The 27,380-nt window shown below is 59.8% G+C and overlaps 1 protein-coding gene across 1 annotated transcript in view; it reads left to right on the top strand.

Annotated features, from left to right (window-relative positions):
* PTPRF (protein tyrosine phosphatase, receptor type F) overlaps positions 1-27,380 on the top strand; it is an 82,398-nt gene that overhangs the window by 40,310 nt on the left and 14,708 nt on the right. Inside the window, exons 7-21 of the mRNA XM_023752810.1 lie at positions 1,385-1,495; positions 10,605-10,874; positions 12,327-12,908; positions 13,171-13,307; positions 13,744-13,888; positions 17,637-17,942; positions 18,559-18,752; positions 21,705-21,731; positions 22,986-23,103; positions 23,181-23,759; positions 24,430-24,527; positions 24,699-24,952; positions 25,041-25,134; positions 25,903-26,127; positions 26,447-26,603. Coding sequence (XP_023608578.1) covers positions 1,385-1,495; positions 10,605-10,874; positions 12,327-12,908; positions 13,171-13,307; positions 13,744-13,888; positions 17,637-17,942; positions 18,559-18,752; positions 21,705-21,731; positions 22,986-23,103; positions 23,181-23,759; positions 24,430-24,527; positions 24,699-24,952; positions 25,041-25,134; positions 25,903-26,127; positions 26,447-26,603 — 3,297 coding nt within the window. The remainder of the gene's footprint in view (positions 1-1,384; positions 1,496-10,604; positions 10,875-12,326; positions 12,909-13,170; positions 13,308-13,743; positions 13,889-17,636; positions 17,943-18,558; positions 18,753-21,704; positions 21,732-22,985; positions 23,104-23,180; positions 23,760-24,429; positions 24,528-24,698; positions 24,953-25,040; positions 25,135-25,902; positions 26,128-26,446; positions 26,604-27,380) is intronic.

Genomic DNA, 27,380 nt, shown 5'->3' with positions numbered 1-27,380 from the left:
CCCTCACGCTCCCCGATGCCCACTGAAGCCAGGACCGCAGAGCTGGCCAGCGCTTTGCCTGCATCAGGACTGAGCCTGGGAAGCCCCTTCTCCCATCTCCAGCTCCCAAGCCCCTGGTGTTCACAGCCCCTCCTGCTGCCCTGGGTCTGGGTGGTGGGAGAGGGACGTCAGGCAGTAAAGGGGCTGCAGCTTGGTCCTCCCCGGGGGCCTGGGCTGTGAGAGCGTGGCTTGGACCTCTTCCTGTGGCTCCTGTCCGGACCAGTCAGTTGGGGTCCACAAGTTCTGTCTGTGTCCTCTGTGGGTATGACCGTCAGCCGGCCTGAGCCCTGGGAGGGGCGGGCTGTTAGGGTCACCCTGGCTGTCGTGTGCAGGCGGTGGTTTTCTGTCAGGCTGTGTCCTGTGGGGTTATTCACTGTCCATTGGACTGTCCTCTGTGGGTGTGATTGTCTGTCGGCTTGTTCCAGGGAAGCGGTGTTGCCTGTGCCTCAGGGAGTTACCGTCAGACAGTTTGCCCAGTGGGCTCTCACGGGCAGCTTTTTCAAGTGTTTATTGCCAGGACTGGGGGAGTGGCCAAGTCATGTGGTTTCACTCTCCCACCACCACCCTTGTGTTGGGCTCCTCCACCTGGACCTACCGGGATGGGCCCCAAGCCCAAGTTTCCTCCACCCTCTGTGAGAGTCCTTTTCAACTGCCCCCCCAATCCTGGCTCCTGTCTGTCCGTCTGCGGCCAGAGCAGCCCCTCAGGGCGCCGGCCCGGGTGGGAGCTGCAGCCTCCATTAGCCTCCTGAATTATGCAGGAGCCGTGGTGGGTCGAAGCACTTTAGTGGGACCAGGCTGAGGAGAGGAGCCGGAATGGGTGGGGCCAGTGGGAGGGAGGGGTGGGAGGGGAGGATGGGTGCTGTGAGCAGAAGCAGCTGGACACCAGGCCCTCAGGGCAAGCCCCTTCCTTCCTGTGGGATTCTGGTGGGTGGCGGGTTCCCAGGCTCTTGCCCGGTGAGGGCATTGCATGCTTGCACATCCTAGGCCAGCAGGTCTGCAGGCTGTTCCCTCCCACGCCTGGCTGCGTGGCCTGGCACAGCCGGGAGCATTAATGGGGATGCTCCCTGGCAGACAGGCTTCAGTATTGGCCGGAGGGTAGTGGACACTCAGTGGCTGGCAGTAGAGCCCCTGGCAGAGCCGATGGGTGGGGCAGGATTGTGCTTCAGACTACAACCCTTGGTTCCAGCCAGGAGCCACTGGGCTAGTCAGGGAGAGCTTCCTGGAAGCAGCACTGACTTTGGGGTGTGGCCCCGATGTCTGCAGCATCGGATCAACACAAGCCACAAATGCTGTCAAGACTCCTCCCCGTGTCCCAGGCCTGAACCTTGTCTTTATGTCCCCACAGGTGCCTTGCAGATTGAGAGCAGCGAGGAGTCAGACCAAGGCAAGTACGAGTGTGTGGCGACCAACTCTGCAGGCACACGCTACTCGGCCCCCGCCAACCTGTATGTGCGAGGTAAGGACTCGGGCGTTGCAGCGCGGGCCCTGTCTCCAAGGAGCTGAGCTGCCCCTGCTGGCTGTGGACACATGGGGGCTGCCGAGCCCCGTCTCCTCCTTCCCGCCTCTTTCTGCAGCTGTCATAGCAGCAGCAGCAGCGCCCACTGAACAAGCTCACAGTGGCCACCACCACTCGGCCTTTCTTCCCTGCAGGCCCTTTGGGAAGCAGCTGCTCTTGGAAGCATTTGTATCTCTTATAGGTCCTGCACATGGGCCCAGAGCCCCATGGGAGTCCAGAGCCTTCCGAGCAGATGTGTCTGTGTGTGTGTGTGTGTGTGTGTGTGTGTGTGTGTATGAGTGTGTGCAGCCACACACATTAGTGTGTAAACGTGCACACCTGCCTAGTCTTCCTAGAGTCTGCCCTTCTCCCTTTCCCCCATTCAGGGTGGGCTCCAGGCCAGGTGTGCCTACCCTCTGGCCAGGTGTGCCTGGGGCCTTCCTGGAGGGGAAGCCAGCTGTACTGTTACCAACCAGGACCTTTTTGTAGGGGGTCAGGCTGAGGCAGCCCTGCAGGTGATCACCATGTTCCAGGTGTTTCTTGCTGGGACTGAGTGGCTTGTGCATTTTCCCAAGTCCAGATACCCAGCGGATAGGCCTGGGGACTGTTTGGAGTGTCCAGTTTCTGCTGTGCTCACAGCCCTTGGGCAATTAAGCTGGCCACCTGCTGCTTCCTCTGAACATGCTGAATCTGGTGTGCATTTATGCCCAGGAGGGGCCCTGGGAATCCCTCGTCTCTTCCACCGTCCCCTCCTTTAGCCTCCTGCACAGATGGGCAGCATTAAAAGTGAAACCAGCTCCCTCGGGACTTGTAAAGGAAAGTGGATGGGGCTTCCTCACGGTGATGGTTTCAGCACACCAAGTGCTCAGTGCAGCCTCACAAGGGCTGTCCACCTATCCACCCAGGGCCAGGCACGGGGTGGGGGCGATGGCAGTAGCCTGACCCACTCTTTGGGGTCACAAGGTCAGACAGGGCAAAGACCACCTGTGTCCTTACGGAAGGGCTGCTCATGTCAGGGCACCGGTTACTGACAGGCTACGGGCTGCCAGCCCATTCGGTGATGGGCATATCATGCTTCATTGGAGTTGGCGTGGGACGGGAGGTCCGCACTGGCCCCCTTGTCAGGTGTGCTGCTCCTTGAGGCTCACCTGAGCCATCCCAGGACCTGCCTTAAGGAACGGCATCAGAGCAGGGAGACCTAGAGCACCAGCCACCCAACAGGCCAAGAGGAGGGTTGTAAATTGCACAGCCTTCCCCCTACACTGCTCCAGATGGAGCTTCTGGCAGGCATGCAGGGGCCTGACAAGTCCCCTCTGAGAGACGAGCAGCTGGACAGAACCTTCCTTGTAGAAGACCTCTCTCCTCCTACCTGGACCTTTCCACATGCTCGGTGGTCCTGACCAAGCATTTCTTGGGGCAGAGCTGCCAGAGGCTGTACAAAGGCAGGAGGGGACCCAGACCCACGGTGGATGGACCCTGCATTGCCATCGGGGTGGGGAGGGGGCAGCTTTCTCTGAAGTCACCATCACACTGGCCTCAGCCCTGAGAAAGGGCAGTGGGTCTCTTTGGAGATGACCTGAGCGTGACTGCCCCAGCCAGCAGCTTGAGCGCTGACCAGCGAGTCCTGACCCTCAGCCCCTTGGAGCTTCCCTGTCTGCAGGGCCCCCGCTGTCCATCCGTGCTGGACTCCGGCAGGACCCTGACTGGCTCTTGCCATGGCCCATTCCCCACCCCTCCCCCCACCAGGTCTTTTGGAATTGCCTTCTTGGCCCACTGCCACAAGCCTTTGGGGCAGGGCATGGGGGGTCCTTTAGTTCTAGCCTCATTTGGCGTGGGACCCTAAAACAGGCTGTTTCAACCTGGCTTTGGTTGCCTCTGCCTCTCTCTGTCACACACGCATTCCTGTGAGCTCTGGTATCTCAGGGCCAGTCCTAAGTCTCTGTCCCCAGGCCCCACCTGAACCTGCGCTTGCCCTGCTTTGCCGGGAGCGGCCTGCTCTACGGCCCCGGGACAGGCCCTCCCTTCCGGACTTCAGACACCTGGACAGCCCTGCTCCTCAGGTCCTTCCTCCCGTCTCTCTCCCACCCTCATCTCAGTCCTGGCACAGCCCCTGCTCTCTGCCCCAGCTCCTCCAGGGCAGCTCCCGTTGTGCTAGCCACCAGCTCTGTGTCCTGAGCCCCAGTGCTGGCCTGCCTGCTGGTCTGCATCCACTCGCCCCCTCCTCCCAGCAGAGCGGCTACCTGTAACCCTCCAGGCCGGGGGCACCAGCCATCAGTACCTAAACCTCAGCACCCACATCGGTGTGACTCCATCCCAGGGTTTCTCAGCTTGGGCACTATTGACGGTTCGGGCTGGATCACCCTCAGTTGTGTGGGGCTGTCCTGTGCAATGTCGTCAGGTGTTCAGCGGCATCTCAGGCCCCCTAGATGCCCATGATAGCCCCTCGTCATGACAATTCAGAACGTCTCCAGACCTCGCCCCGTGTTGCCCGGGGGAACCCCTGCGGGTGAGAACGGCGCCCCATGGACGGCCTCCCATGGGCAGTCATCTCCATCCATCTCTGGTCCACTCAGCTCGAGGGCATGTCTCCTCCTCCGATTTGGCTTCCGTGTCTACCTCACATCCTGCCTCTTCTCCCCCAGACTCTCTGGGCTCCCACTGCCTCTCTGAGGCCCTGCGGTTGCTGCATTTAATGGGACAGCGAGTGTAAAGTTCCCGGCGTGTCGCCAGGCACGCAGGAAATGCTTGGCAGTCAGTAGCCACTGCTGCTGTCAGGATAGCACCGGTGGGGGAAGGATGCGTCATCCAGTTACTCTGACTTGGCTCATAGTTGCCCGCAGCGCCACCCACAGTCTCTCGGGCCCAGGCATGCCTGGTGGGCCGGCCTCTCTCCCTCACCGTCTGATTTCCCCGAGTGACTCACTCTCTCCTTCCATCCACAGTGTTTCTCTCCTCCAGCTCTCAGGACGTACAGCTGCCAGGAGCCAGGGCAAGGCCACGCCCTCTGCAGAGCCTGCCCTACCTGCCCTTGACTTTCCCCTTCTCTGCAGGGAGCTGGCCACTAGGTCACAACGGTCTCTAAACAGGGCGATGTCTTCACAGCCTTTCTCCCCACAGGTGCCCAGACCAGCTCCTCACACTAGTGCCGGGCAGCGTGGGGCTTCCTCGAGGTGGCGGGATTCTGGTGGCTCGTGTGCTTCCTGGGTTTGTGGGCTGGGTGGGCCCTGACTCCAGAGCCCAGCTCTCTGGGTCTGTCCAAGCCATGGGGTGTGTGTGAGGCATGGGGGCCGTTCTGTGCCCCACTTCCACCCCTCCCGGTCCCGCCCTTGGCGTCCCAGCCCCTGCCAGGGGACTCAGCCCTGTCCACTGTGTCCTCCATGAGTCCTGAGTCTTTCGTGAGCGGCGTGGTCCGCGCGCACCTGTGTGCACGTGCGTGTGCGTGGGGCACAAGAGTCTTGTCTCGTTTCCGTGCTGTGTGGGCAGATGAAGGTTGGCCTGTTTTTACTCTCTCTGTGTTTCTCCTTGTCTTTTTTTTATTCCCTCCTCATCCTCATCGCACTCTGCCATCAACCCAAACTCTCATCTCTCAGATCAGCGAGAAGGTTGGTCCTTTTCACTTCTTATCCATCTACAGTTCTCCCGTCGATGGGATGCTCCCGTCTGTAGGGACCAGCGGGCACGGCCAGCTCCCTTGGGCTCGCTCCAGCCTGGCCTGCCCGCCAGTCGGGCTCTGCTGTCTGTTGTTTGGGCCGACAGGCGGGCAGGACCAGGGGTGGGTGGGCAGGTCCCCCTGCCCCGCATGTTCCTGCTGCTTGGGTCCCTGATAAACCTTGTGTCTGCATGTTCCTTTAGTTGGGCTACCCTACAGGGTTGGGCGAGTCTGGTGCATGGCACGAAGCTGCACTTCACCTTTGTGCCCGGGCTAGGCCAGCTGTCTGTTCCAGGTGAAATTCAGGTGTGGTTGTGGGAGTTATGAGCCGAGGTGCTCTATGTGGACCTGTGGGCCTTCCAGTCACTTAACTCCACGTTTGCCTGAGCTCAGCTGAAACCCCTGGGAAGACAAAGGGAAAAGGCTCATCTGGAAGGAGCTCACCCCCTCAAAATCATGCAGCACAGGACAGAAGTCCTGCAGCGTGTGCCTTGTCCTGGCCCCAGCAGGGCTCAGTAGAGCAACAGCCCTGGTGTGCCTCCTGAGCTTAGAGTCCGTGGCTGTCTCAGGCCCACTAGATGCCCGTAACACCCACATGGGTGGCACATGGTAGGTGGTATCATGGCTCCGCGAGGATGTCTCCTACACTCTTGTCTCTTTCCTCTCTGGCCAGATCCAAACGAAAAGCTTCCCACCTGCCCCAGGCCCCTCTCTCTGCCCGAGTCTGCCAGACAGCTCCCATTCCTCAGCCCCACGCTGGGTCACACCTTGAACGATCTACTGCAACTCAGAGGCCCGCTTGGGAGCCCTGAAGAGGCCCTGTCCCAGCCACAGGTTGGAAAGGGCTTCCTGGAGACTCCGCTCCAGCCCTTCCCAGAGCAGACCCACATGGGCTGTTCTCAGCCCACCCGCAGGAGCTGGCGGTTCTTTCTGGGCCCCGTGGTCTGAGTGGTAGAGGAGGCCCACCTGTCCACGGGGCTTTGGGCTGAGCCCCAAGGAGCTGAGCTGGGCCACCTGGTCCCCTCGGAATCATCTCTGTGGCTTGAGTTTCCTCCATGAGGGAGAGGGAGCCAGTTGAGAGGAGGGCTGCAGCCTCAGCTCAGATATCAGCCCTGAGCGTCCAGCCGTATGCACTCCTGAGCTCTGGGGCATTTGGGTTACACCATTTCGCTGACCGGGCGATCTGCCCGTGCAGTCAGAAAACAGCCATCAGCAGAGACAGTGCAGCCTGCAGCCGCCTCCCTATACGCCCCTCTCCCCCGCCCTCCTGGTCCCTGGTCCCTCCCCCTCCCCCTCCCCCTCCGTGGTCCCACCAAAAATAAGCACGGACACAAATATTTAACAGGAAGGCAGAAGTGAGTTTCTAAATATTCCGGGGGGATTTGCTGGGCTGGTAATTTGTTTGGCGCTGATAATTACATCTTACATTTTTCCAGCTTTACTTAAAACTGCGCCGAGTGTGCCGGCATTTAATTACTGCTCTGCGGCAGCCACAAGGTTATTTATTAAAGAGTTATTTTATCTTGATACAGTGGATCCTGCCCCTTTATCCCCTCCTTAATGTTGTGTTATTTTCATCAGAGAAATTTCCGCGCGTGAATGCAGATTGCGGGGCGGCCTCCCCCTGCTATTAGGCTGTCACTCCACTGAATGCTGGTGTCTCGGGGCGCCGCCCCGCCCCATTAGAGGGGTTGTCAGCGCAAATAATTAGACTTAAAAGTTAGAGCTGAAATATAATCCAGAAATGGCAGGGCCCTGTTTTGGAAACTGTCTGTAAATGTCAGCACTCAGGATGCACGGGGAACAGTAAGGGACCGGCGTTGTTGGAGCTCAGGATTAGACCCTGAGTGCATTTTCCCAGCTCTGGGTTTTCCTTCCCTGCTGTCGCTTCTGTCAATAGACTGAGTCCAGGGTGAGTCCTGTTCCTTTTGGAGGCCTCGTGCCTGAGAGCAGGAGGAATGACAGCGGGGCTGCTGTAGTGAGGCGCCAGCCCCTCTGGGCTGTGGGAATGGGGATGGTTGTCCAAGCAGGTCCAGGATGCACGGCCCCACGGGCACCGGCGACCCCAGCAGGTTGTCTCTCGCCTCTCTTGCCATGTGGCTGAAGCGCAGTGTCCTTGTGGAAGCGTCAAGGTTCGCACACCCAGGAGCGTCTGGGCCGGAGGCCCTTGCCGGCTGCGAGGGGTGACAGTGGAACAGAATACCTTGTCCTCCGGGGACGTGGGGGGTAAAGTCCAGTCAGCTTTCCATGCTGCTTAGGTTGGAACCCAGGATTTGTTGATCAAGGACCTACTTCCTTTTCCTGGGGCTCTTTGTTCTTATGGTCAGGGATCGGACCAGACCCCAAGATTCTGCCACTGACTGGGGTCAGGCTTGCAGCCGAGAGCTCGCACGTGGCACAGGCTCTCTACGTCCCACCCATGTGCCGCCTGGAGAGCCTTGGCTAACCCAGAAACCAACACGCTTCAGAAGCTTCTCTCTGGAGTCACCAGGTGTCTCTTTTCAGCCCTGTCAGCCTGGGCTCAGATGGGCATGCATTTTCCACCAGGCAGACCGACTTAAAGTATCAGACTTTAAGTCTGTCACTAAAGTATCAGACTTTTTAAAAATCCTCACCCGAGGATGTTTTCCAACTGATGATTGGAGAGAATGGAAGAAAGGGAGGAGGAAGGGTGGGAGTGTAGGGGTGGGGGGTGGGGGAGAGGGTCAGGAATCGAGCCTGCAACCGAGGTATGCACCCTTGACTGGCGAGGGCCGAGGCTCTAACCACTGAGAAAGCCAGCTGGGGCTAACATATCAGCCTTAAGCCAGTCCCCTTGTCTGTAATTGGAAGGTGATAGCCATGGAAACCTTTGGCACAGAGCAGGTGCTCAAGAGCGGTCTCCCTTCCCTGAAATGCATGAGCGAAGAGGAGATGAGGCAGCCCCTGGCTGAGAGTAGAGAAGATTTGGTCAGTTAAAACTGTCCCCTGTGCTGTGCTTGACCCTGGACCCTGGACCCTCTACAGGCCTGGGCCTGGCCTGCACACAGACCTGCCTGCGCCTCTGCTCCCCTGGCCTGCTCCTCAGGCCTAGCTCCAGAGGGCAAGGGGTGCCCGCACCACCAGCTGCCCACTGCTCCTTTCCATGCCTCCTGACCTCACCTTTGTGCCATCTGTGGAGCGTGCGCAAAGGGAGCTGGGTCGTGGCTTCCTCTTGCCAGCCAAGCTCCGGGGTCCGCCTGTTCTCTGCCACACAGACCTGCTCTTCCTGCGACCTGCTGCTGTCATTCGGTGTAGACTCCCAGCTTTAGGACAGATGGCAGAAACCCACTTATATGAGCTTAATCAAAACAAGGAAACTCGCTAGCCTTACCAGACAGAAAAATGTAGAAGTAGATTTGGCGTCAGGCAGGACTGGATCCAGGCATTGAACGTTTGGGTGGGCATTTACCTGCCTTGTCTCTTAGCTCTGCTCCCCTCCGTTAGTTCACAAGCAGGTCCTCTCATCCTGTGAAAGATGGTCCCCGGTCCCCTAAGCTTAGCCACCACAGTAGAGAAGGAAGTTCGCTCTTCTAATCATTTTTGCAAAAGTCTAAAGGCTGCATGTTGTTAGCCAGGTCTGGGTCACATACCCCATATGGCAAGAACGGGTTGGTTCCCCTGAAGGAAATGAGGATGCCAGTTCTAGAAGGTAGAATGGTATATGTCTGTGAGACATGCTGAGACCCCAGTGAGCCTGGGGGCACAGGGAAATGAGCAAGCCCGTGACATTGGTCACTCCTGGCCCGCTCAGGCGACTGGCAGTGTTTCTGTTCTGTCTGGAGGCCTCAGAGTGAGGTGGTGTAGATGGAGGTGAGGCCGGGGCTGGGTAAGGTAGGGTTCTGTTAATCTGGGCTGAGGAGTCATTGGGGACCCATGCAGGAGTTTTTTTAACGGGGAAGTGATGTGAGCAGATTTGTGCCAACTGTTGGTTGGAGGGCCAATTATGGGAGGGGGCCTGGGGGATGACAAGGCAGGAGAACAATGAGGAACCCGAGGCAGCAATCCAGGGAGAGATGGTGGTGGCTTAGACCTTGGGATACCAGTTGCTGTGGATTTGGAGGGAAATTAGTGGGTCTGAAAGATATTTTAGGTGGCAATAGGGCACGGTGATCTACTTACTGGGTATCTGGTCCCTGGGCCGCAGCTTGACCCTGTGCAGGAAAGTCAGAGGTTGGACCGGGTGGTCTCTGCATTTGTTTCCAGCTCTGATTCTGTGGCTCTAGGCTATGCAAGCAGCAGAGCCTGAAACCCATAGTGGGGGTGCTCCTGGTGGGGCACCATGGTCTCGCATGCCCGGGCTCCCCAGCAAGGGTCCTCTGAGACCCGCACTCTCAGTGGTGCCCTCTGGTCATTTAGCCTTGCTGCCTGCCTTCTCCAGCCCTGTCTGCAGGGGTGCCCAGGAAGGACACACCCTAGCCTCTGCCACCAGCTGCATGACCCGTCTGCGTGCCAAGCATGCCTGCCCATGGCTAGGTCTTGCCTGCCTTCCCCTCTGCATGTTCCTAATGTCTGTGCCAAGCTTGCCGTTTGGGGGCGGGGAGGTCACTGGGCTGCACCTTGGACTGAGAAGCTCAGAGCAGCTTCTGATCTGCAGAGCCCAAGGCTGGAGGTTGTGGCCAGACACAGCCACCCTCCCCCTTGAGGTCCTGTTCATTGGCGTGGAAAGCCGTCTGCTCGGCACCCTCATCATGTTACTGCCATCATCATGCCCATCCTGCCCGTGGACCACGTCCCTGGCCCTACCCGACCCTTTGCCCCTGCCCAGGCCCTCCTGAGGGGCAGCCCCTCCCATTGGGTTCCTCGGCTGTGCCTTGAGCGTGGCTGAGGTCCCAGCAGGTGGCATGCCACTACCTTCGTCTCTTCCCCTTGGGCTTGGAGGTAGAGGCAGTGACTCCAGAGAAGGTGGCCGTGTCACTCCCAGGCTGCCCCTCTGCCCTGCTCCAGCCGTGCTCCAGGCCCTCTACCTTCGGGTGCCTGGACTTCTCTCACTAGTGCCCCACTCGCCCCTCTGGAGACCCTTGGGGGGCGGGGGTCAGGAGCAGGTAGGGGCCCGCACTGGAAGGTGACCTGGATTGTGGCCTTGAGTAGACCTGGCCTTTGCGCTGAGTCCCTGTATGGCCCTGGGCAGATGGACTCTTCTGGGCCTCAGTTTCCTAGGCTGTAAAATGAGAGCTTGGTTGCGGAATCTCTCGTGTTCCAGACAGTCCCTGAGTGTAGGTGCTGCTTCTAGCCTGAAAGTGGGGTGGGAGGTGCTAAGCCAGGGCCCAGGGACTCCGCCCCTCCTATCTCTGAGGTGGGATTGGCTCTGACAAGAGGGGCTGCCTGGATGAGGGGCCCCTGCCCTTCCATCCTCCTGCGTCTCCTGCCCAGCCTGTGAGCGCCTCTCTCCTCCTCCCGCAGTGCGCCGTGTGGCTCCTCGTTTCTCCATCCCTCCCACTAACCAGGAGGTGATGCCGGGCGGCAGCGTGAACCTGACGTGCGTCGCAGTGGGCGCACCCATGCCCTACGTGAAGTGGATGATGGGGGCCGAGGAACTCACCAAGGAAGACGAGATGCCAGTTGGCCGCAACGTGCTCGAGCTCAACAATGTCGTGCGTTCCGCCAACTACACCTGTGTGGCCATCTCCTCGCTGGGTATGATTGAGGCCGTGGCCCAGGTCACGGTGAAAGGTGAGTGCCAGGGTGCATGGCTGCTGCGGGGCCGGGCCAGGCCAAGTCATTGCTCTCTCCGGGGTGCATCGGCCCTGGGGTCCCCCTGGCCCTCAATAGTGGACGGAGGGGTTTTGTTAATAGTCTTAATAATAATAGCTAACCGGTCCTGAGTCCTGAGGGCGGACGCCAGGCTGGGAAGTACAGATTACATTATTCAGTCTCAGTGCCACCCTGGGGGGTAGATACTCTCATCATCCGCTTTGACAAGTGAAGAAACGGAGATGCAGGGTCCACAGAGTAATAATGGAGCAGCCACTTGAACCCTGGGAGGTCTGACTCCACAGCACGCCCTTCTAACCCTGCGAAGGGCCAGACTTGGGTTTCCCAGCCTCTCAGCAAGAAGGATGTGAAGTAAGATAAATAGCCAAGGAGGATGTTGGCTCCCGGGAGCCCTGGAACAGGCTCTCATGTATAACAGACCCCTCGTCGCGCCCGGCCTCCACTCTGCCCCTCTGGTCCTCCCCCTCCCTTCTGCAGCTTGAGTGATCCGTGTAGCATGTACAACAGGATCGTGCCGCTCCCTTTGAAGAAAGGGAGAAAGCCTTCCAGTGTCTCCCCATGGCTTTTAGGATGAAGACCAGGGATCCCCACTGCAGCCTCCTCGCTGCTGCCCACCCCACGCCGACGCTCCGGGCTCCTCACCCAGCCCTGGCCGTCGCTGGCTCCATCTTGCTCCCTGGGTCTTAGCTCTGTGAGACCTTCCCTGGTCACCCCATCTAAGGAGATTCCCTGGATTTTTTCCCCATCGAGCACCTGGCTCTCTCCTGTCCTTGCACATACCAGCGTCATCCTCAACGTGTTGATTGCGGCTCTCGCACTGGAACTTAAACTCCATGAAAGCAGGGACCTGTCTGTGTGACACGTGCCCTTGGCCCTAGCCTAGTGCCTGACACACAGTAATAATTTGTTGAATGTTGATGGTGCACCTGGAACTTCTCTATCTTTAATGTCAGCCAAGTCACTGGGCCTGTGGGGCCAACAGCCCATCACTTTTTCTAACGCCCAGGGCTACTCCCTGAGGAAAGATCTCCCCCTCCCAGCCTGTTATACACAGGGACCAACAGGTGAGCCCAGGCCAGCTGCAGAAGCAGGTCCCTACCCCCCAGCCTGTGTGCCTCCCATCTGCATGGGACCCTGGGTCTGATTGTCAGAGGAGTCACAGGGGCTGATGTGAGGATCCAGGGAGTCCCGGAAGTGACGCGCCTCAACACCAGAGGACCCAAGGCCCCTGGACGCACTGACGGCACCATCCCCGCTGGGTGCCCTCTGAGGTCACTGCAGACATTCCAGGCCGTTCTTCAGGGTGGGCTGTGGGGGTCAACTACACTTTGGTTCGATGACCCCCAAGAGCAGGGTTGGCCCCTGAGGTCATGACCTCGGGTAACCCTGAACCTCCCACTTTGTCCCCAGCTTTGCCGAACCCTCCAATTGACCTTATGGTGACAGAGACAACGGCCACCAGTGTCACCCTCACCTGGGACTCTGGGAACTCAGAGCCCGTGTCCTACTATGGCATTCAATACCGTGCATCGGGCACCGAGGGCCCCTTCCAGGAGGTGGACGGTGTGGCCACTACTCGCTACAGCATTGGCGGCCTCAGCCCCTTTTCAGAATACGCCTTCCGTGTGCTGGCGGTGAACAGCATCGGGCGAGGGCCACCGAGTGAAGCAGTTCGGGCGCGGACGGGAGAGCAGGCGCCCTCCAGCCCACCGCGCCGTGTGCAGGCGCGCATGCTGAGTGCCAGCACCATGCTGGTGCAGTGGGAGCCGCCTGAGGAGCCCAATGGCCTCGTGCGGGGGTACCGCGTCTACTATACTCCTGACTCCCGCCGCCCCCTGAGCGCCTGGCATAAGCACAACACAGACGAGGGGCTCCTCACCACTGTGGGCAGCCTGCTGCCTGGCATCACCTACAGCCTGCGCGTACTGGCCTTCACCGCTGTGGGCGATGGCCCCCCCAGCCCCACCATCCAGGTCAAGACACAGCAAGGAGGTAGGTGGGGCAGCACGCTGGCTGGAAGGCTCTGGCAGAGTAAGGGTTGGGGGTGGGCAAGGCTGTGGTGGCACCTTCTTCCACAGACTGTGTACTTGGGGTTCAGGGAGGATGAGGGCCTGTATTCCACACATGCATGGTCCCTTGGAATGCAGGATAAGGGTGTGGGGGGTACAGATCTGCCTTCCCCTGCTCCTTCCCCGGGTGCCCTGCCCTCGGGGGGACCAGTGTGGCTGATGGTGCCTGGCATGGGGTGTTGCAGTGCCTGCCCAGCCCACGGACTTCCAGGCCGAGGTGGAGTCCGACACCAGGATCCAGCTCTCATGGCTGCTGCCCCCGCAGGAGCGGATCATCAAGTATGAGCTGGTGTACTGGGCAGCAGAGGATGAAGGCCAGCAGGTGAGCGCCTCGCAAGGACAGGAGGAGGGAGAAGGGCTTCTGGTCCCTGGAGGTCTGTGGTGGGCTTACCCGGGCAGGCCTTTCTAGATTTGTGTAACCCCTGGGGTCCTCCTTGGGGCTCTGTGGCTTATGAGGCCTTTATGGTTCTTAGTCTTTGTCACCCTGTTCTGGGGGCAAAGTCATTAGGTCTGTCCTTGAGTGTCCCGGGCTGTGTGGCTCACGTGACACTGGCAGAGCCCTAAGTTTCCCCTGGGGCTACATGTCCCAGGTGTTCCCCTGCCCACGTGGCCCTTGTGTGGTCCAGGTGGCCATGTGGCATGGAGCCAGCACCGGAGCCACACTGGCTCCAGAGGGGTCAGCTGCACCCATGTTGGGGAACAGCCTCTGAGTGACCGTGGAGGTCAGAGCGGTCAGTGAGTGCTCCCTGCTCTTCCAGCACAAGGTGACCTTCGATCCTACCTCCTCCTACACCCTAGAGGACTTGAAGCCCGACACGCTGTACCACTTCCAGCTGGCCGCCCGTTCTGAGATGGGGTTGGGCGTCTTCACCCCCACCATTGAGGCCCGCACGGCACAGTCCAGTAAGTGTCCTCTGAGACTGCTGCGTGCTGCAGCTGGGCTGGGACACACACACACACACACCCTCCCCCTTGACCAGGCAGGCGGTCAGGTCAGCTGGGCCCTGGACTGGACTCTGGTCTGGGCTTCATAGAGAGGGACAGGTAAGTGCCCTCTAGTCTGTGTCCAGGCGGCTACTGCACTCATTGCTTCCTGCCTGACTTCTGCCCCTACCACGCCCCCTCGCCCGACCCAGGTAAGTTCTGTGTCTGTGACTCATCTCCTTCCTCCACCCGCCTCTGCATTGGTCACACCAGCTGGGTAGGCAGTCCTCAGTGGTGGGACCACTACACTCGCTGTGGCCAGACCAGCCATCTCCCTCCCTGTATCCCCACATTTCATCTCCTCACCCATATTCCTGCCCTCATGCCCCCACCATGAGTATGTGTGGGCCATGCAGTCATGCCAAGCCAATTGCACACAGGGCACACCTGTAAGAATGGGACCACGTGACTGAGCGTGTCCATGTGCCTGCACTGCGATCACGTGGCCATCTGTGTGGAACCAACCGCGAGGCTGTTTGTGATAACTTTGTGGCGTGTGTATTGCTGTACTCCCGCATGAGTGCGACATGAGTGCGACTGATTCCGTGAGCGTGCGTGTTACCCCATCTGACCACCTGACCGCAGTCCTGCAGGTGTGTGTCAGTGAGTCTGTGCCCCTGTGATTGGGTCTGTAAAGCTGTTCTTAGGATTGGGACCCAGCAAGTGTGTCTCTGGGTATCTGACCCCTGACCCTGTCTGTGGGTCTCTGCAGCTCTCCTGATGACACACCATGGAACCACGGCTACAGCAGGCCACTGTCCACAGGCTCTGGGTGATGGCAGTGCTGTGGGTATGTGGCTGGATGGGACCGTGGCATTGGGACAGGAAGCGTGTGTGATAACCTTAAAGCACAGCGGCATCTGTGAGAGGTCCGTGTCACAGCGACTACTCAAATGTGCCAGAGATGTCAGGGAGCCACGTGTGACGTGATGCTCATGGATTCGTTCCACAAGCACCTCTTGTGCTCCTGCTGGGCGCCAGGCCCCATACACAGTGCAGGTCTGGCAACACGACCCTGGCACAGCCTCTGCCCACGGGAATCCTAGTCTGCTGTTAAACCTGCAATTATCCAAATGAGCTTTTAATTACATTTGTGTAAAGTGCTGTGGAGGAGAGACAGTGGAGAGATGGTGGGACGGGAAGAACCTCATCTGGTCTGCGGGTTCAGGGAGGGCTCCGGGCAGGGGGTCAGCAGGTGCCAGGGCCTAAAGGAGGTTGGTGTTTGGTTGTGGTCAGGGGCAAGCAGCAGGCCAATGTGGCTGGAGCAGCAGCCAGACCACGGGGACAGAAGACAGGTGGGAGTGCTGGCTGACTGGCTGCTGCATGCGAACGGGTAGAGTTGCCTGACAGGATGCCAGGGACCAGTGAGGAGTGAGGAGGCTGTGCGGCTGTTGGCAAAAGACGGCGGCTCAGGTGAGGTGTTGGCAGTGGCTGTGCGGGCTGTCTGGGATGCTGACTGACCAGGATCTGGTGATGGATGAGTCTGGGGGCTGAGTGGGAAACGTCAGGTGAAGCCTCTGTTTCTGATGTATAGACCTGGGAGGAGGGTGGGAGCTCTCCTGAGGGTAGGCAGTGGGACAGAAGCAAGCACTCAAGCTCCAGATAATATTCTCCATCCGCTTGGCAGGCTGCCGGAGCCCGGGTGGAGATGGAGGGCCCTGAGGAGGATGGCCGGAGGTGGGAGGAGGTCCAAGAGAAAGGGGGTTGGAGGTGGAAGAAGAGAGTTTCAAGAAGCAGGCCAGGTGTTGCTGCTGAGAGGTCAGGACCAGAGGAACGGGGAGGAATGGGTCTGGAAGAGAATTTTGGTGGTTTGAGGGACTGACGCCTATTGGATTTCACAAGGCAAGACGGGCAGTAAGGACAGAGACGGAAAGCTCAGACGTCGATGTTTAGTCGGGAGGAAGGGGACCCCTGTAGCTGGTGGGACATGGGGCTGAGGACGGGGCCTGTCTTTTCTGATGGGGAAGTCTTTCTTTTTTTTTTAAATATATTTTATTGATTTTTTACAGAGAGGAAGGGGGAGGGATACAGAACTAGAAACATCGATGAGAGAGAAACATCGATTCAGCTGCCCCCTGCACGCCCCCCACCGGGGATGTGCCCGAAACCCAGGCACGTGCCCCCGACCAGAATCGAACCGGGACCCTTCAGTCCGCAGGCCGACGCTCTATCCACTGAGCCAAATCAGTCAGGGCAAATGGGGAAGTCTTAAGCATATTTAAATGCTGCTGGAGGGGAAAGGGGAATGGGAGGCTCCGGAGGGGCAGGGGCAGAGCCCAGGTGCTGGGAGTGATTGGCCTCGGGCAGGAAGGGGAGGAAAGGAGAGAATGCAGTTTGTTGGTGGATGTGGCAGCAAGGGGTGGATGGAGCTGCTTTGGGGAAGCTGGTTTTCTCTGCGGAGTAGGAGAGAGGGTCAGGTGCTGAGGGAGGGGGGTCATGGGAGCCGGAGGTTTGAGGAGCATGGAGGAGGTTGAAACTACTCTGTGTCACATGGCAGAGTGAGGTGGACAGGAAACAGGCTGTCAGGCAGCGTGGAGGGCCCAGGCGAGGCCATGGGGACGGGATCAGAGGATGCCACCCTGACTGGCCAGTTGGCTCTCCCGCCCCAGTGCTGCTGTAGAGAAGGTGGAGAGTTGGGTTTATTCAGAGCTCAGGGGCAGGCCGGGCAGGAACATGGGACAGGAAGGGAGACAGGAAGGGGGCGAGGGAGTTGGGGTGTTGGTAAGACGGAGGACTTCAGTGTTCAGGCTGAATGCTAAGGACAGTAAGGATGCCAGTCAATAGGCAGAGGTCTCCAGGGGGTACAGAGCAGGCACAGTGCTGGGGGCCTTGAGCAGCTGGGCTGGGAAAGAGGTGAGGCCTGCGAGGGAGCGTTGGAGCCACGGTTTGGGAGGTAGGGCTGTTCCCGGTCGGTCACGGCATTATCCAGGGCATGAGCACAGCAGTGCTGGGGAGGAGCAAGCCTTGGAGTGCGGAGGCTGTGAAGTCACGTGGGCAGGGGTGGTGGCAGCACCTGAGATGCAAGAAGCCCATGGGGCGGCAGCAGTCCTGAGTGGGAATAGGGTCTGGAAGTGTCACTGGGAGCAAGGAAGGCACCGACCTGCCTCCTGACCCCCATTGAGAGAGCACCTTTCTCAGGTACTTTATCTCCAAACTACCCGGGGCCATTGGCCTCCTTTGCATCTGGCCTCCTGTCTTTGTCACCTGTGGCTCCGGCACAGACCCCTGTCCAGGCAGGCACAGGCCAGGGGCATCCTTGTTCCAGAAGGGCCATTGCAGCCTCTTGTCCTCAGAAGAGAAGAGCTGTGTGCAGTTGCGTGCTCGGGGTGGGGGTGTCATGGCCCCGTGCTTGTGTGTGCCTGATGCTGTGTGTGTTTTGGGCGAGACACCATATGTGTGAGGCACTGTGTGAGAGACACCATATGTATGTGTGGGAGATACCGTTTGTGTGTGTGTGAGAGAGAGAGACAGCTGGCGTGCACATGCCTATGGTCCAGGGGTAGCCAGGCTGTCTGGCAGCAGTGGCTGTAGTCTGCCTGGGGGGCCCTCGGATAGCCATTGCCCCTCAGGGAATGACCTTCCTGGGTGAGTTCCCCTCCTCTGTGACTTGTCACCGTGCCTGTGACCCCCCTCCATCTGCCTGCTTCCCCCCATTTGTCTTCCCCAGCCCCCTCCGCCCCTCCCCAGAAGGTGACCTGTGTGAGCACGGGCTCCACCACAGTCCGGGTAAGTTGGGTCCCACCGCCGGCCGACAGCCGCAACGGTGTTATCACCCAATACTCGGTGGCCTACGAGGCGGTGGACGGCGAGGACCGCCGGCGGCAGGTGGTGAACGGCATCAGCCGCGAACACTCCAGCTGGGACCTGGTGGGCCTGGAGAAGTGGACGGAGTACCGGGTGTGGGTGCGGGCGCACACGGACGTGGGCCCCGGCCCCGAGAGCAGCCCGGTGCTGGTGCGCACCAACGAGGACGGTAGGCAGCGACACCGGGGGACGGGCGGGAGGGAGGCCTGCCGCCGGGGCCTTTGTCTCTCACGGGCCCAGGACTCCTCTTCCTGGTGTAGGCTTACTGGCCAAAACCGGGGAGATGTAGCTTATGGGATAGCCTGTTAGGGGATAGCCTATACCCAAATCCCAGCCTTCAGGGCTATTTCCAGGGCAGCCAGAGCCTTAAAAGGCTAAGATGGAAGAAGTAGCTCCCCTCCTCTCAGATTTGAGAGATGAGGACCAGGAAGATGGGTGCCAGAGACACTCAAAACACAATCAGGGAGACTCCACCTGGCCTGGACATTGGCATGACATGGGGCCCAGGAGGAGATACAACAGGCTGTGCTGACTTTGGGGTCATCAAAGACCTCTCCCCGAGTGAGGTGGCCCTGAGCCAGAGGGGTCACAGGGTCCTGGGTCCTCCCCGCTGCCCGGCAGAGGGAGCCCTCCGTGTTCCTCTCCATGACAGGCAGTCTGAGGAAGTTATATCAGGGCCTCTCCTGGGGCAGGAGGTGCAAGGGCAAGGCCCTGGGGTGTGCTGTGCCCACCCGAGCCAGGACCCATACCTCCAGGACTGACTTCCTTGTCTCCCTGATCCCCAGTGCCCAGTGGGCCCCCACGGAAGGTGGAGGTGGAGCCGCTGAACTCCACCGCCGTGCACGTCTCCTGGAAGCTGCCGGTCCCCAGCAAGCAGCACGGCCAGATCCGAGGCTACCAGGTCACCTATGTGCGGCTGGAGAATGGCGAGCCCCGTGGCCCACCCATCATCCAGGATGTCATGCTGGCTGAGGCCCAGGTACGCCCCTGGGAGATGGTGGGCGAGACCAACACGCCGGCTTCCTCTCTGGAGCCCAGGTTTACTCCCTCCCCTGCCTGCTCCCAGAGGGACGGTGGCACTGAGACCAGGAGGTTAGGGCTAGGTTCCAGAAATAGGCCCTGCCAGCCCCCTCCGCCCGGTGCCAGTCCTGGCCTGGCAGGCACCTCTGTGGCTCAGCCCCCAGCACCAGCACTAAATAGCTCTGTCTCCACAGACCCAGGCCTCCGTTGTCACGGCTACCTGGGCTTCCGACCTCCAAGTCCTCCTGTGAACCTTCGCTGTCACATGAGGCAAGGCTTTCGAGATATACCTTCCTCCTAGACAGTGCTGAGCTGGCCAGCTACTGCTCCCACAAGGGCCGGGAAAGCCCTCCTGGGCAGTCTTCTCCCCCAGCTTGGCCCTTGGCCATTGCCGCGTTCTGTGAATGGCCAAGCTGGGATGTTCATCTGTGCCAGGCCCCCAGGAGGATGGCTCAGTCCCTTATGCTTACTCTCAAGAGCTGGGCCTGCCAGCGAGCCTCACATCTCCCTCTGTATTCTGTCCTGGGGGGTGATGATTCTGCCCCTGAGCTGGGGGTGAGGTCCCTGGGGTATCCTCAGCACTGGGTTGCTGTTCAGATGAAGAACCTGGGGTCCTGGGAGGGGGTGTGATGGCCCAGAATTCCCAGTAAGTAGGTGGCTGGGCTTGGATAAGAAGCCAAGTCTCTGGAGTCCCGGGGAAAGGGCTGTGATTGCTATTGCAAGCCCCCTCCCAACATCTGGCGTGGTGTGCTCTCAGCATCTCCCCATCTAGAATCCGGGCCTTCAGGGAGCCAGCCCTCAGGAAAGGAGCCCTGATTCCCTCCAGAACCATGCACCCTCCCCATCCAGCTTCCCACCCTACCTGGGCTGGGATCGGAGGTGCAAGCACTTGCCCTGCTCTGTGCTTACTGGCGGTCTCACCCACATAGACAGGGGCCTTCATGCCTCCCGCTGGGCTCAGCCCTCTGAACAAGATTCCTTTTTCCCCAGGAGATACCCTCTTCCTCCCCTCAGAGAACAAGGGGGTGGAGGAGGCAGGCATGTGTACCCGCCGCATTCCTGGGGCAGGTTGAGGGCTCCTCCTGGAGCCTCAGCGGACACACCCACCCAGAAACATCCCGGGAATGGGCTCTCTCCAGCCCCTCCCGCCCTAGGGGCCAGCACACAGCTGCAGCCAGTGGGGTTCTGGAGAAGCCTCTTCGGGTGCCCCCTTCTGGTCCGAGGTGGTTTAAAGGGAGCTGGGCTGTAGGAGGAGGGACATTGCCCTCTTGGCCTCAAGCATCCTGTGACCTGGGTGGGGGTGGGGGGTTAAGCATGAGCTCAGGCTCCAGGGAAGCCCCCGTGGGACTGGGTCATTCTGCTCTGAGCCAGTAGGAGAGCAGATGGGGCCTGGTCCCCAGTCTGGCCACAGGGCCCAGCTGTCCCCTGAGTGGTCTGTCAAGGACACCACAGCCTGTCCTTCACTCAGCAGCACCATCTGCTAGGCTCAGGGCCCCCAATCCATTCTGAAAGAACCATGGGGTATGTGCTCCTGAGAGTGTGTAGCCAGACCAGGCTGCTTCTGTGTATGTCTCAGGTTTGTCTCTGTTTCTCATGGTCTCTGACTATACCTCCCTGTGTCCTTCTGTCCCTTTCTTGTGGTCTCTCTCCTTTGTTTCCGTTTCTCCTTCTCACTGTGCTTCTGTCTGTTTCATTCTCTTCTCTCTCCTTTCCTCTGATCCCTTCCTGTTCTCCTTCCTCGTTATCTTGCTCCACTTGCTTTGTATTTCCCTTCCTCTCTCTCACTCTGCCTCCAACTCAGGAGAGGTGCCCCGTGAGAACCTCCCTGCCCAGGCCTGCCTTGCACGGTGCGTGCCTCCCATCAGGCAGGGAGCCTAGAGCAGAGGTGGGCCCAGCCATGGCTGGTAGGGGTCTGCCAGTGGCCTCCCCCCATATCCTGTCCCACTCTCCTTGCAAGGCCTTTCCAGCAGAGCTTCCCAGAACAGAAGGAACTGGGCACAGTGCGCAGAGGCCAGACCAGCACTGTGAGGATGGCTGGGCTGGAGGACCCGTGGTACCTCCCTCTTGGAGATGTCACAGACCGTTTCCCTGCGCTGTGCTGTGCTGTGCTGTGCACCTGCCAATCCCCAGCACTCCAGTGCCATAGGATTGCAGGATGGAGACGTTACTTCCTCCACCTGTCCAGCCTAACACCTACTGCATCATGAACTAAAGAAGAATGCACCAAGAAATAGCAACACTGCAGCCCTGACGCATGCCTCCCTACTTTGATGAGATCTTGGGCATCCCAGGGAGGAACAGGGGTCTTGAGTGCCTCCCCCGTGCCTGTGGGGCAGGGCCCCGGCTCTGAGTTTGGCATTCACACTCTCAACTTGCTGTCCGGCCTGCCCCGGGCTCCACCCCTAGCCATGGTGCAGCTCTCAGTGTCCCCAGGACAGTCCTCCTGCCTAGGATGACTGTATAATCTGTTGTCCCAACCGGGATACTTTTGAAGGTAAAAGGATACTTTTGCGAGTCAGTAATCATACCATGGCGACAAGCGTAGGCCAAGCCTGTCCCGGGCAAACCAGGTTGTGCAGCCACCCTCCCTGCTCATCCCGTGGTGTCTTCCCTCCCAGCTACCTGAGCTGTCCTGCCCACCCCCATGTCGGGCGGCCTGGCCCTCAAAGAACCTTCAGGTGCGCTCTCTGATCCCTCAGTAACCTGGAGCCCTCTCCTCCTCAGCCCTGACACACACAGTTGGGCTCATGAGGCAGGGGCTGGGATCTTCAGGTAGAGAGTTGTTTTGGGGTGCTGCCCTCATGGGCACGTCTGAGGCCCATGTCCTCCATCTGCCCTCCCTGGGCCAGACTCTCTCCAGGCCAAAGTCTTTCACATCCTGTCTCCCTTTCTCTCCCTCTCCCGCGGTCAGTGGCAGCCAGAGGAGTCCGAGGACTATGTAAGTAACAGGTGTGCGAATGCGGGCGAAACCTGGGTCAGGCTGGGCTCTTGGGTCACTCCCTCTCTTCCGCCTTTCCTCCCAGCCTGAGCCGCCAAGATCCACAGGGCACCAGCCACATCTGGAGAAAATAGGCATCTAGACAGGAGCCCCGAGCTGAGCCGCCATTGGCCTTGCCTCTAATCCTTTCTTCTCGCCTGTTGAGCAGCAATTTCTGGCCAATGTTTGTGATTGACCAGGGCCTGGCCACTGCTCTGGCCAGACGGGGATGGAGTTAAATCCAATCCTGATTGTTAGGCCTTATTGATCCCTGGAATGAAAAGTCACCTGCTCTGGGCCCAGGCTGGGAGGGGGATCCGGGGAGCCCGGTTCCATCATCGGTGCATTCTGGAGTCCCGGCCCTGGGAGACCCTCCAGCTGGGACAGGAGGGGGCCTGCAGGGGTTTGGTGGTGGCTGCAGTGACCCATCCAAGGCTCAGAGCTGGAGGGACACCAGGGCTGGTGGTGACAGCTCTGTTCCCAGTGCACGTTGGTCCCTCCCTTCTTCCCTCTGTGTGGCGTGGCTTGGTCTCCCATGGTTTCTCAACGTGTCCGAAAATGATGCCTTGGCTGGACAAGGGCATATGGGCAGGGCCTGCCGCGGCAGGGAGGACAGTGCCTTGGCTGACTTCTCAGGCATCATTGGACTGATGGGTTAGTGCATTCCCCAGTGTGGGGGTTCCCTGTCCTTGTCTCTCCTCCCTGTCTCAGGAGGCATTGCAGGGCATAAGGTGTTTGTGGAGCCAGTGCCTCGATGGGGGTCAGATTGGGGTCCTGACTTGATCCTGCAGGGTGATACTTTGGTCCATTCCTCTACCTTGCTCTGTGGGTGTGCATGGGTGTGTGTGCTAGGAGCCATGCAAGGTGCTGTGTGCGTGCGAGGCCCTGTGTGTCATGTGTGCACAGACCTCACGAGGTGTTATTCACAGTACAATGGAGTGAAAGAACAGTGTGGCCCTTTGTTCTTGTCTGAAAGGAAGAACGAGCTGTCTGCCCCAGGCGTGCGGATCCTGGGATGGGCGGGGTCCTCCTGGGCACACATCCCACCTGCCTGGTCCCGCCTCTAGCAGAGGCCAGCATTGCACAGCACCCTCCCAGGACCTCCGGCCCTCTGAGCCTGGGGACGCCCCACCGGCTAAGAGCCTGAGGTGGCTGGCCTGGTCTGGCCTCTCCTTGCTCTCCTGTGATGGGCATGGGCTCCTCCTCCTCCCTTAGGAAACCACCATCAGCGGCCTGACCCCCGAGACCACCTACTCCATTACTGTCGCTGCCTACACCACCAAAGGAGACGGTGCCCGAAGCAAGCCCAAAATTGTCATGACGACGGGGGCAGGTGAGTAAGGGGTCCTGGACAGCTGAGGGAGGGGCTGCGAGGAGGGCAGTGCCAGAGCCCAGTGCGTGGTTGTTCAGTCCCAGGCCGGCCCACCATGATGGTCAGCACCACAGCCATGAACACTGCCCTGCTCCAGTGGAACCCACCCAAGGAGCTGCCTGGCGAGCTGCTGGGCTACCGGCTGCAGTACTACCGGGCTGACGAGACAAGGCCCAACACCATAGATTTTGGCAAGGATGACCAGCACTTTACGGTCACTGGCCTGCACAAGGGGGCCACCTACATCTTTCGGCTTGCCGCCAAGAACCGGGCCGGCCTAGGTGAGGAGTTCAAGAAGGAGATCATGACCCCCGAGGACGTGCCCAGCGGCTTCCCACAAAACCTGCACGTGATAGGGCTGACTACCTCCACCACGGAACTGGCCTGGGACCCCCCAGTGCTGGCGGAACAGAACGGGCACATCACCAGCTACACCGTGGTTTACCACGACATCAACAGCCAGCAGGAGCTGCAGAACACCACTGCCGACACGCGCCTGACTCTCTCCGGCCTCAAGCCAGACACCACTTACGACATCAAGGTCCGCGCACATACCAGCAAAGGCGCCGGCCCACTCAGCCCCAGCATCCAGTCCCGGACCATGCCCATGGAGCAAGGTGTGTGCTGCGGGCACGTCGCTGCTCCTGGGGAACTCTGCTGCTTTTGACCGCTGACTTCTGGCCACTGGTCCACCGGCCTCTGCTCTGTGACCCTCCAGTCTCTCATGGCCATGACCACTAACCTCTAGCAGATGGGCACTGCATTCTCCGTGTGTGACCTCTGACCTCTGCTGTCTTGACCTCCTGACCTCTGCTGTGTGACTGTCCAGTCTCTTGTGACCTTGACCCACTGATCTCTCTTGACTGTATCACCATTCTTGGGTATGCCACACTAATCTCTTGGGGCCACAACCCACTGACCTCTTAATGGACGTGCTGCACTGTCTCTGGTGTTTGGCTACATGCTTCTCATGACCAAAGCCCACTGACCGGTGGCCACTCTGACCTGGTGCCTGTGAGCGCCAGCTTTGACCCAAGCACTCTTGGAGATCCTGGCCATGGGTGCTGTGGCGTCTGCCAGCTCGGTGCTCACGGGGTGGAAGAGCTGGGCCTGGGGGCTGAGCTGTGTGATTTGAAGCCGGCTGGGAGTGGGGTACCTGGTTCTCTGCAACTGTTCCTAACCCCTGCACCTCAGTGAGTGTCTCTTCCTGGCTGGGAACCTTTCAGGCCCATTCACTCCACCCCCGTGACCACAGCAGCACTGACTCCCTGCTTATATGTTCCACAGTGTTTGCCAAGAACTTCCATGTGGCAGCCGCAATGAAGACGTCTGTGCTGCTCAGCTGGGAGGTTCCTGACTCCTACAAGTCGGCTGTACCCTTCAAGGTGGGTGAGGGCCACAGCCAGCCCAGCCTGCATGCGGGACGGCACGGCCACAATTCCAGTCCGTTGTGGGCACGTGTATGCGTGTGTGGCGCAGGACCCTGGTCCGGTGTGCACGCACGAGCTCCATCCTGCAGGCCTGTGACGGGGCGCCCCTCCCCCCTTTCCCCGCAGATTCTGTACAACGGGCAGAGTGTGGAGGTGGATGGGCACTCGATGCGGAAGCTGATCGCAGACCTGCAGCCAAACACGGAGTACTCGTTCGTGCTGATGAACCGGGGCAGCAGCGCCGGGGGCCTGCAGCACCTTGTGTCCATCCGCACAGCCCCTGACCTCCTGCCGCACAAGCCGGAGCCCGCCTCTGCCTACATGGAGGACGGCCGCTTCACCCTCTCCATGCCCCACGTGCAGGACCCCTCCCTCATCAGGTGTGCGGACGAGGCCTTGGGCAGGAGGACAGGGCCGGTGACGTGGGCAGGGACAATGACAGACCTGTTTCCTGCTCTGCCCGCCCAGGTGGTTCTACATCGTGGTGGTGCCCATTGACCGTGTGGGCGGGAGCATGCTGACGGCAAGGTGGAGCACCCCTGAGGAGCTGGAGCTGGACGAGGTGCGGGCTGGGGCAGGGCAGCGCTACGACAGCCCCGTGGCAGTGGTTAGCTGTGGCCCCAGTGGCTCCCCTAAATGGGAATCACTCTCTGGTTGCTCTTGTTGGCAGCCAGGCCCCTCCGGGGAAGAGGGACTCTGAGATGGTTCCCAGGAGTTCTAGAACTGGCTTATGGAGGATTCCCTGGAGGAGTTTGCCAAGGATCCCTGGAGTGGGAGAAGGCAGAAACATCTCTGTGGGTCTAGAGAACCTTGAGTTCTGTAGGCTCTAGAGCAGTGGTTCTCAACCTTCTGGCCCTTTAAATACAGTTCCTCCTGTTGTGACCCAACCATAAAGTTATTTCCGTTGCTACTTCATAACTGTAATGTTGCTACTGCTATGAATCGTAATGTAAATATCTGATATGCAGGATGGTCTTAGGCGACCCCTGTGAAAGGGTCGTTCGACCGCCAAAGGGGTCGCGACCCACAGGTTGAGAACCACTGCTCTAGAGGGTCTCCAGGGTCTAGAGTGGAGCCCCCAGGGCCTTTGGGAGCCTCGTCCTGTCCTAGCAGCGTGGAACCGGCAGAGGCAGGTTACCCAGAGGGAAGGAGCGGCACTGCTATTACTGGGTTGGCGGGAAGGAGTGGCCTTGCCGTATCCGGTGTCCAGCATTTTTCTGCGAGGAAAGCAGGCCGGGCAGGCTCGGGCCCCTTACACAGACGGTGAGCCCTGGTCTCGGCCCAGGGACACGTGCTCCAGGGCCGGTGTGACTGTGCTCTGCTCTGACAGCTCCTGGAGGCCATCGAACAGGGCGGCAGCGGGGAGCGGCGGCGGCGGCGGCGGCGGCAGACAGAGCGGCTAAAGCCTTACGTGGCTGCTCAGGTGGACGTGCTCCCTGAGACCTTCACCCTGGGGGACAAGAAGAGCTACCAGGGCTTCTACAACCGGCCCCTGTCCCCGGACCTGAGCTACCAGTGCTTTGTGCTCGCCTCCCTGAAGGAGCCCGTGGACCAGGTCTGCCTGAGCACCTGGGCCCCCAGCACCCCGAGACCCCAGGCCTGACCCCAGACCAGGCCAGGCTCAAAACACCCTGAGATCCCAGGCGTGAGGCAGCCCCAGAAACCCCAGACCTACATAAGAGATCGTAAGACACCAGCCTCTAGGATCCAGAAAGCCAGGCCTAGTCTATCCTAGGGACCCAGTCAGCTGACCAGGCTCTTAGGTCCGGGAGACCAGGCCCAGCCCCAGAGCCCTCTCTCGAGGTTTGGTGGGCAGCGGGTGGGAGATCTCACACCGAGCTCACCGCCCGTGCTGTTCCCCCACTGGGCCACAGAAGCGCTATGCCGCCAGCCCCTACTCCGATGAGATTGTGGTCCAGGTGGCGCCAGCCCAGCAGCAGGAGGAGCCCGAGATGCTGTGGGTGACAGGCCCCGTCCTGGCAGTCATCCTCATCATCCTCATTGTCATCGCCATCCTCCTGTTCAAGAGGTGAGTATTGCGCTCAGGACTCCAGGGCGGCCACCTGTCCCCAGACTCCCAGGCCCTCCCCAGGCGTGGTGCATTCGGGCACAGGGCAGCCACACCCGCCCAGGGCTCAGTGGGAAGCCAGAAAGAGCAGAAGCAGCGTGTGTGCACATGTGTCTGTTACCTAGGTGTGATAAGAAGCCGCGGCTTCACAGAGGGCTGGTTCACGTGCATCCGTGGGCGTGTCTGTCCATTAGTCTCTGTCCGGCGGGCGTGAGCATGTCTGTCTCAGATACTGCCCTCTCCTGGTCTCCTACCGTCAGCAGTGCCTCTGCCGCCATTCCCAGATGCCTCCCCAGCCTGGCTCTCCCGCTTAGGCCGAGGGAGGTCCAGGCCCGGCTGGAGGCCCCCATGCCCACGGATGTTTACTTGGCAGACATTGATTGAGTGCTTGCTGCGATTGCCACATTCACAGCTGTCCTAACTCAGTGCATCTTGAACTTTCCTCGAAACCCTCCTCCCATCGCCCTAGTTACCACCCTCACCCTTCCTCTCCCTCTCCCTCCACTGCCTCCTCTGAGCCCTATCCTGAATACCTGTGGATCTACTCCCCCTGTCCCGCGGGGCTCCCCACGGATCAGGCACGTGCAGGCAGCTGTCACCTAGCACACAGCACATCTCAGTTCTCTCCCCACCTAGTCGTAGCCACCTGCTCTTGGGTCCCCCTTTCTATCCTTTAATCTTGCAGCCTGAATGGTATTACCAAAGATTAGAAATTTGTCGCCTCAGTTTAAATCTTTTTA

The sequence above is a fragment of the Myotis lucifugus genome, unplaced genomic scaffold (assembly GCF_000147115.1).
Source record: "Myotis lucifugus unplaced genomic scaffold, Myoluc2.0 scaffold_37, whole genome shotgun sequence".
Lineage (NCBI taxonomy): Eukaryota > Metazoa > Chordata > Mammalia > Chiroptera > Vespertilionidae > Myotis > Myotis lucifugus.
This window is presented reverse-complemented; position numbering and strand designations above follow the sequence as displayed.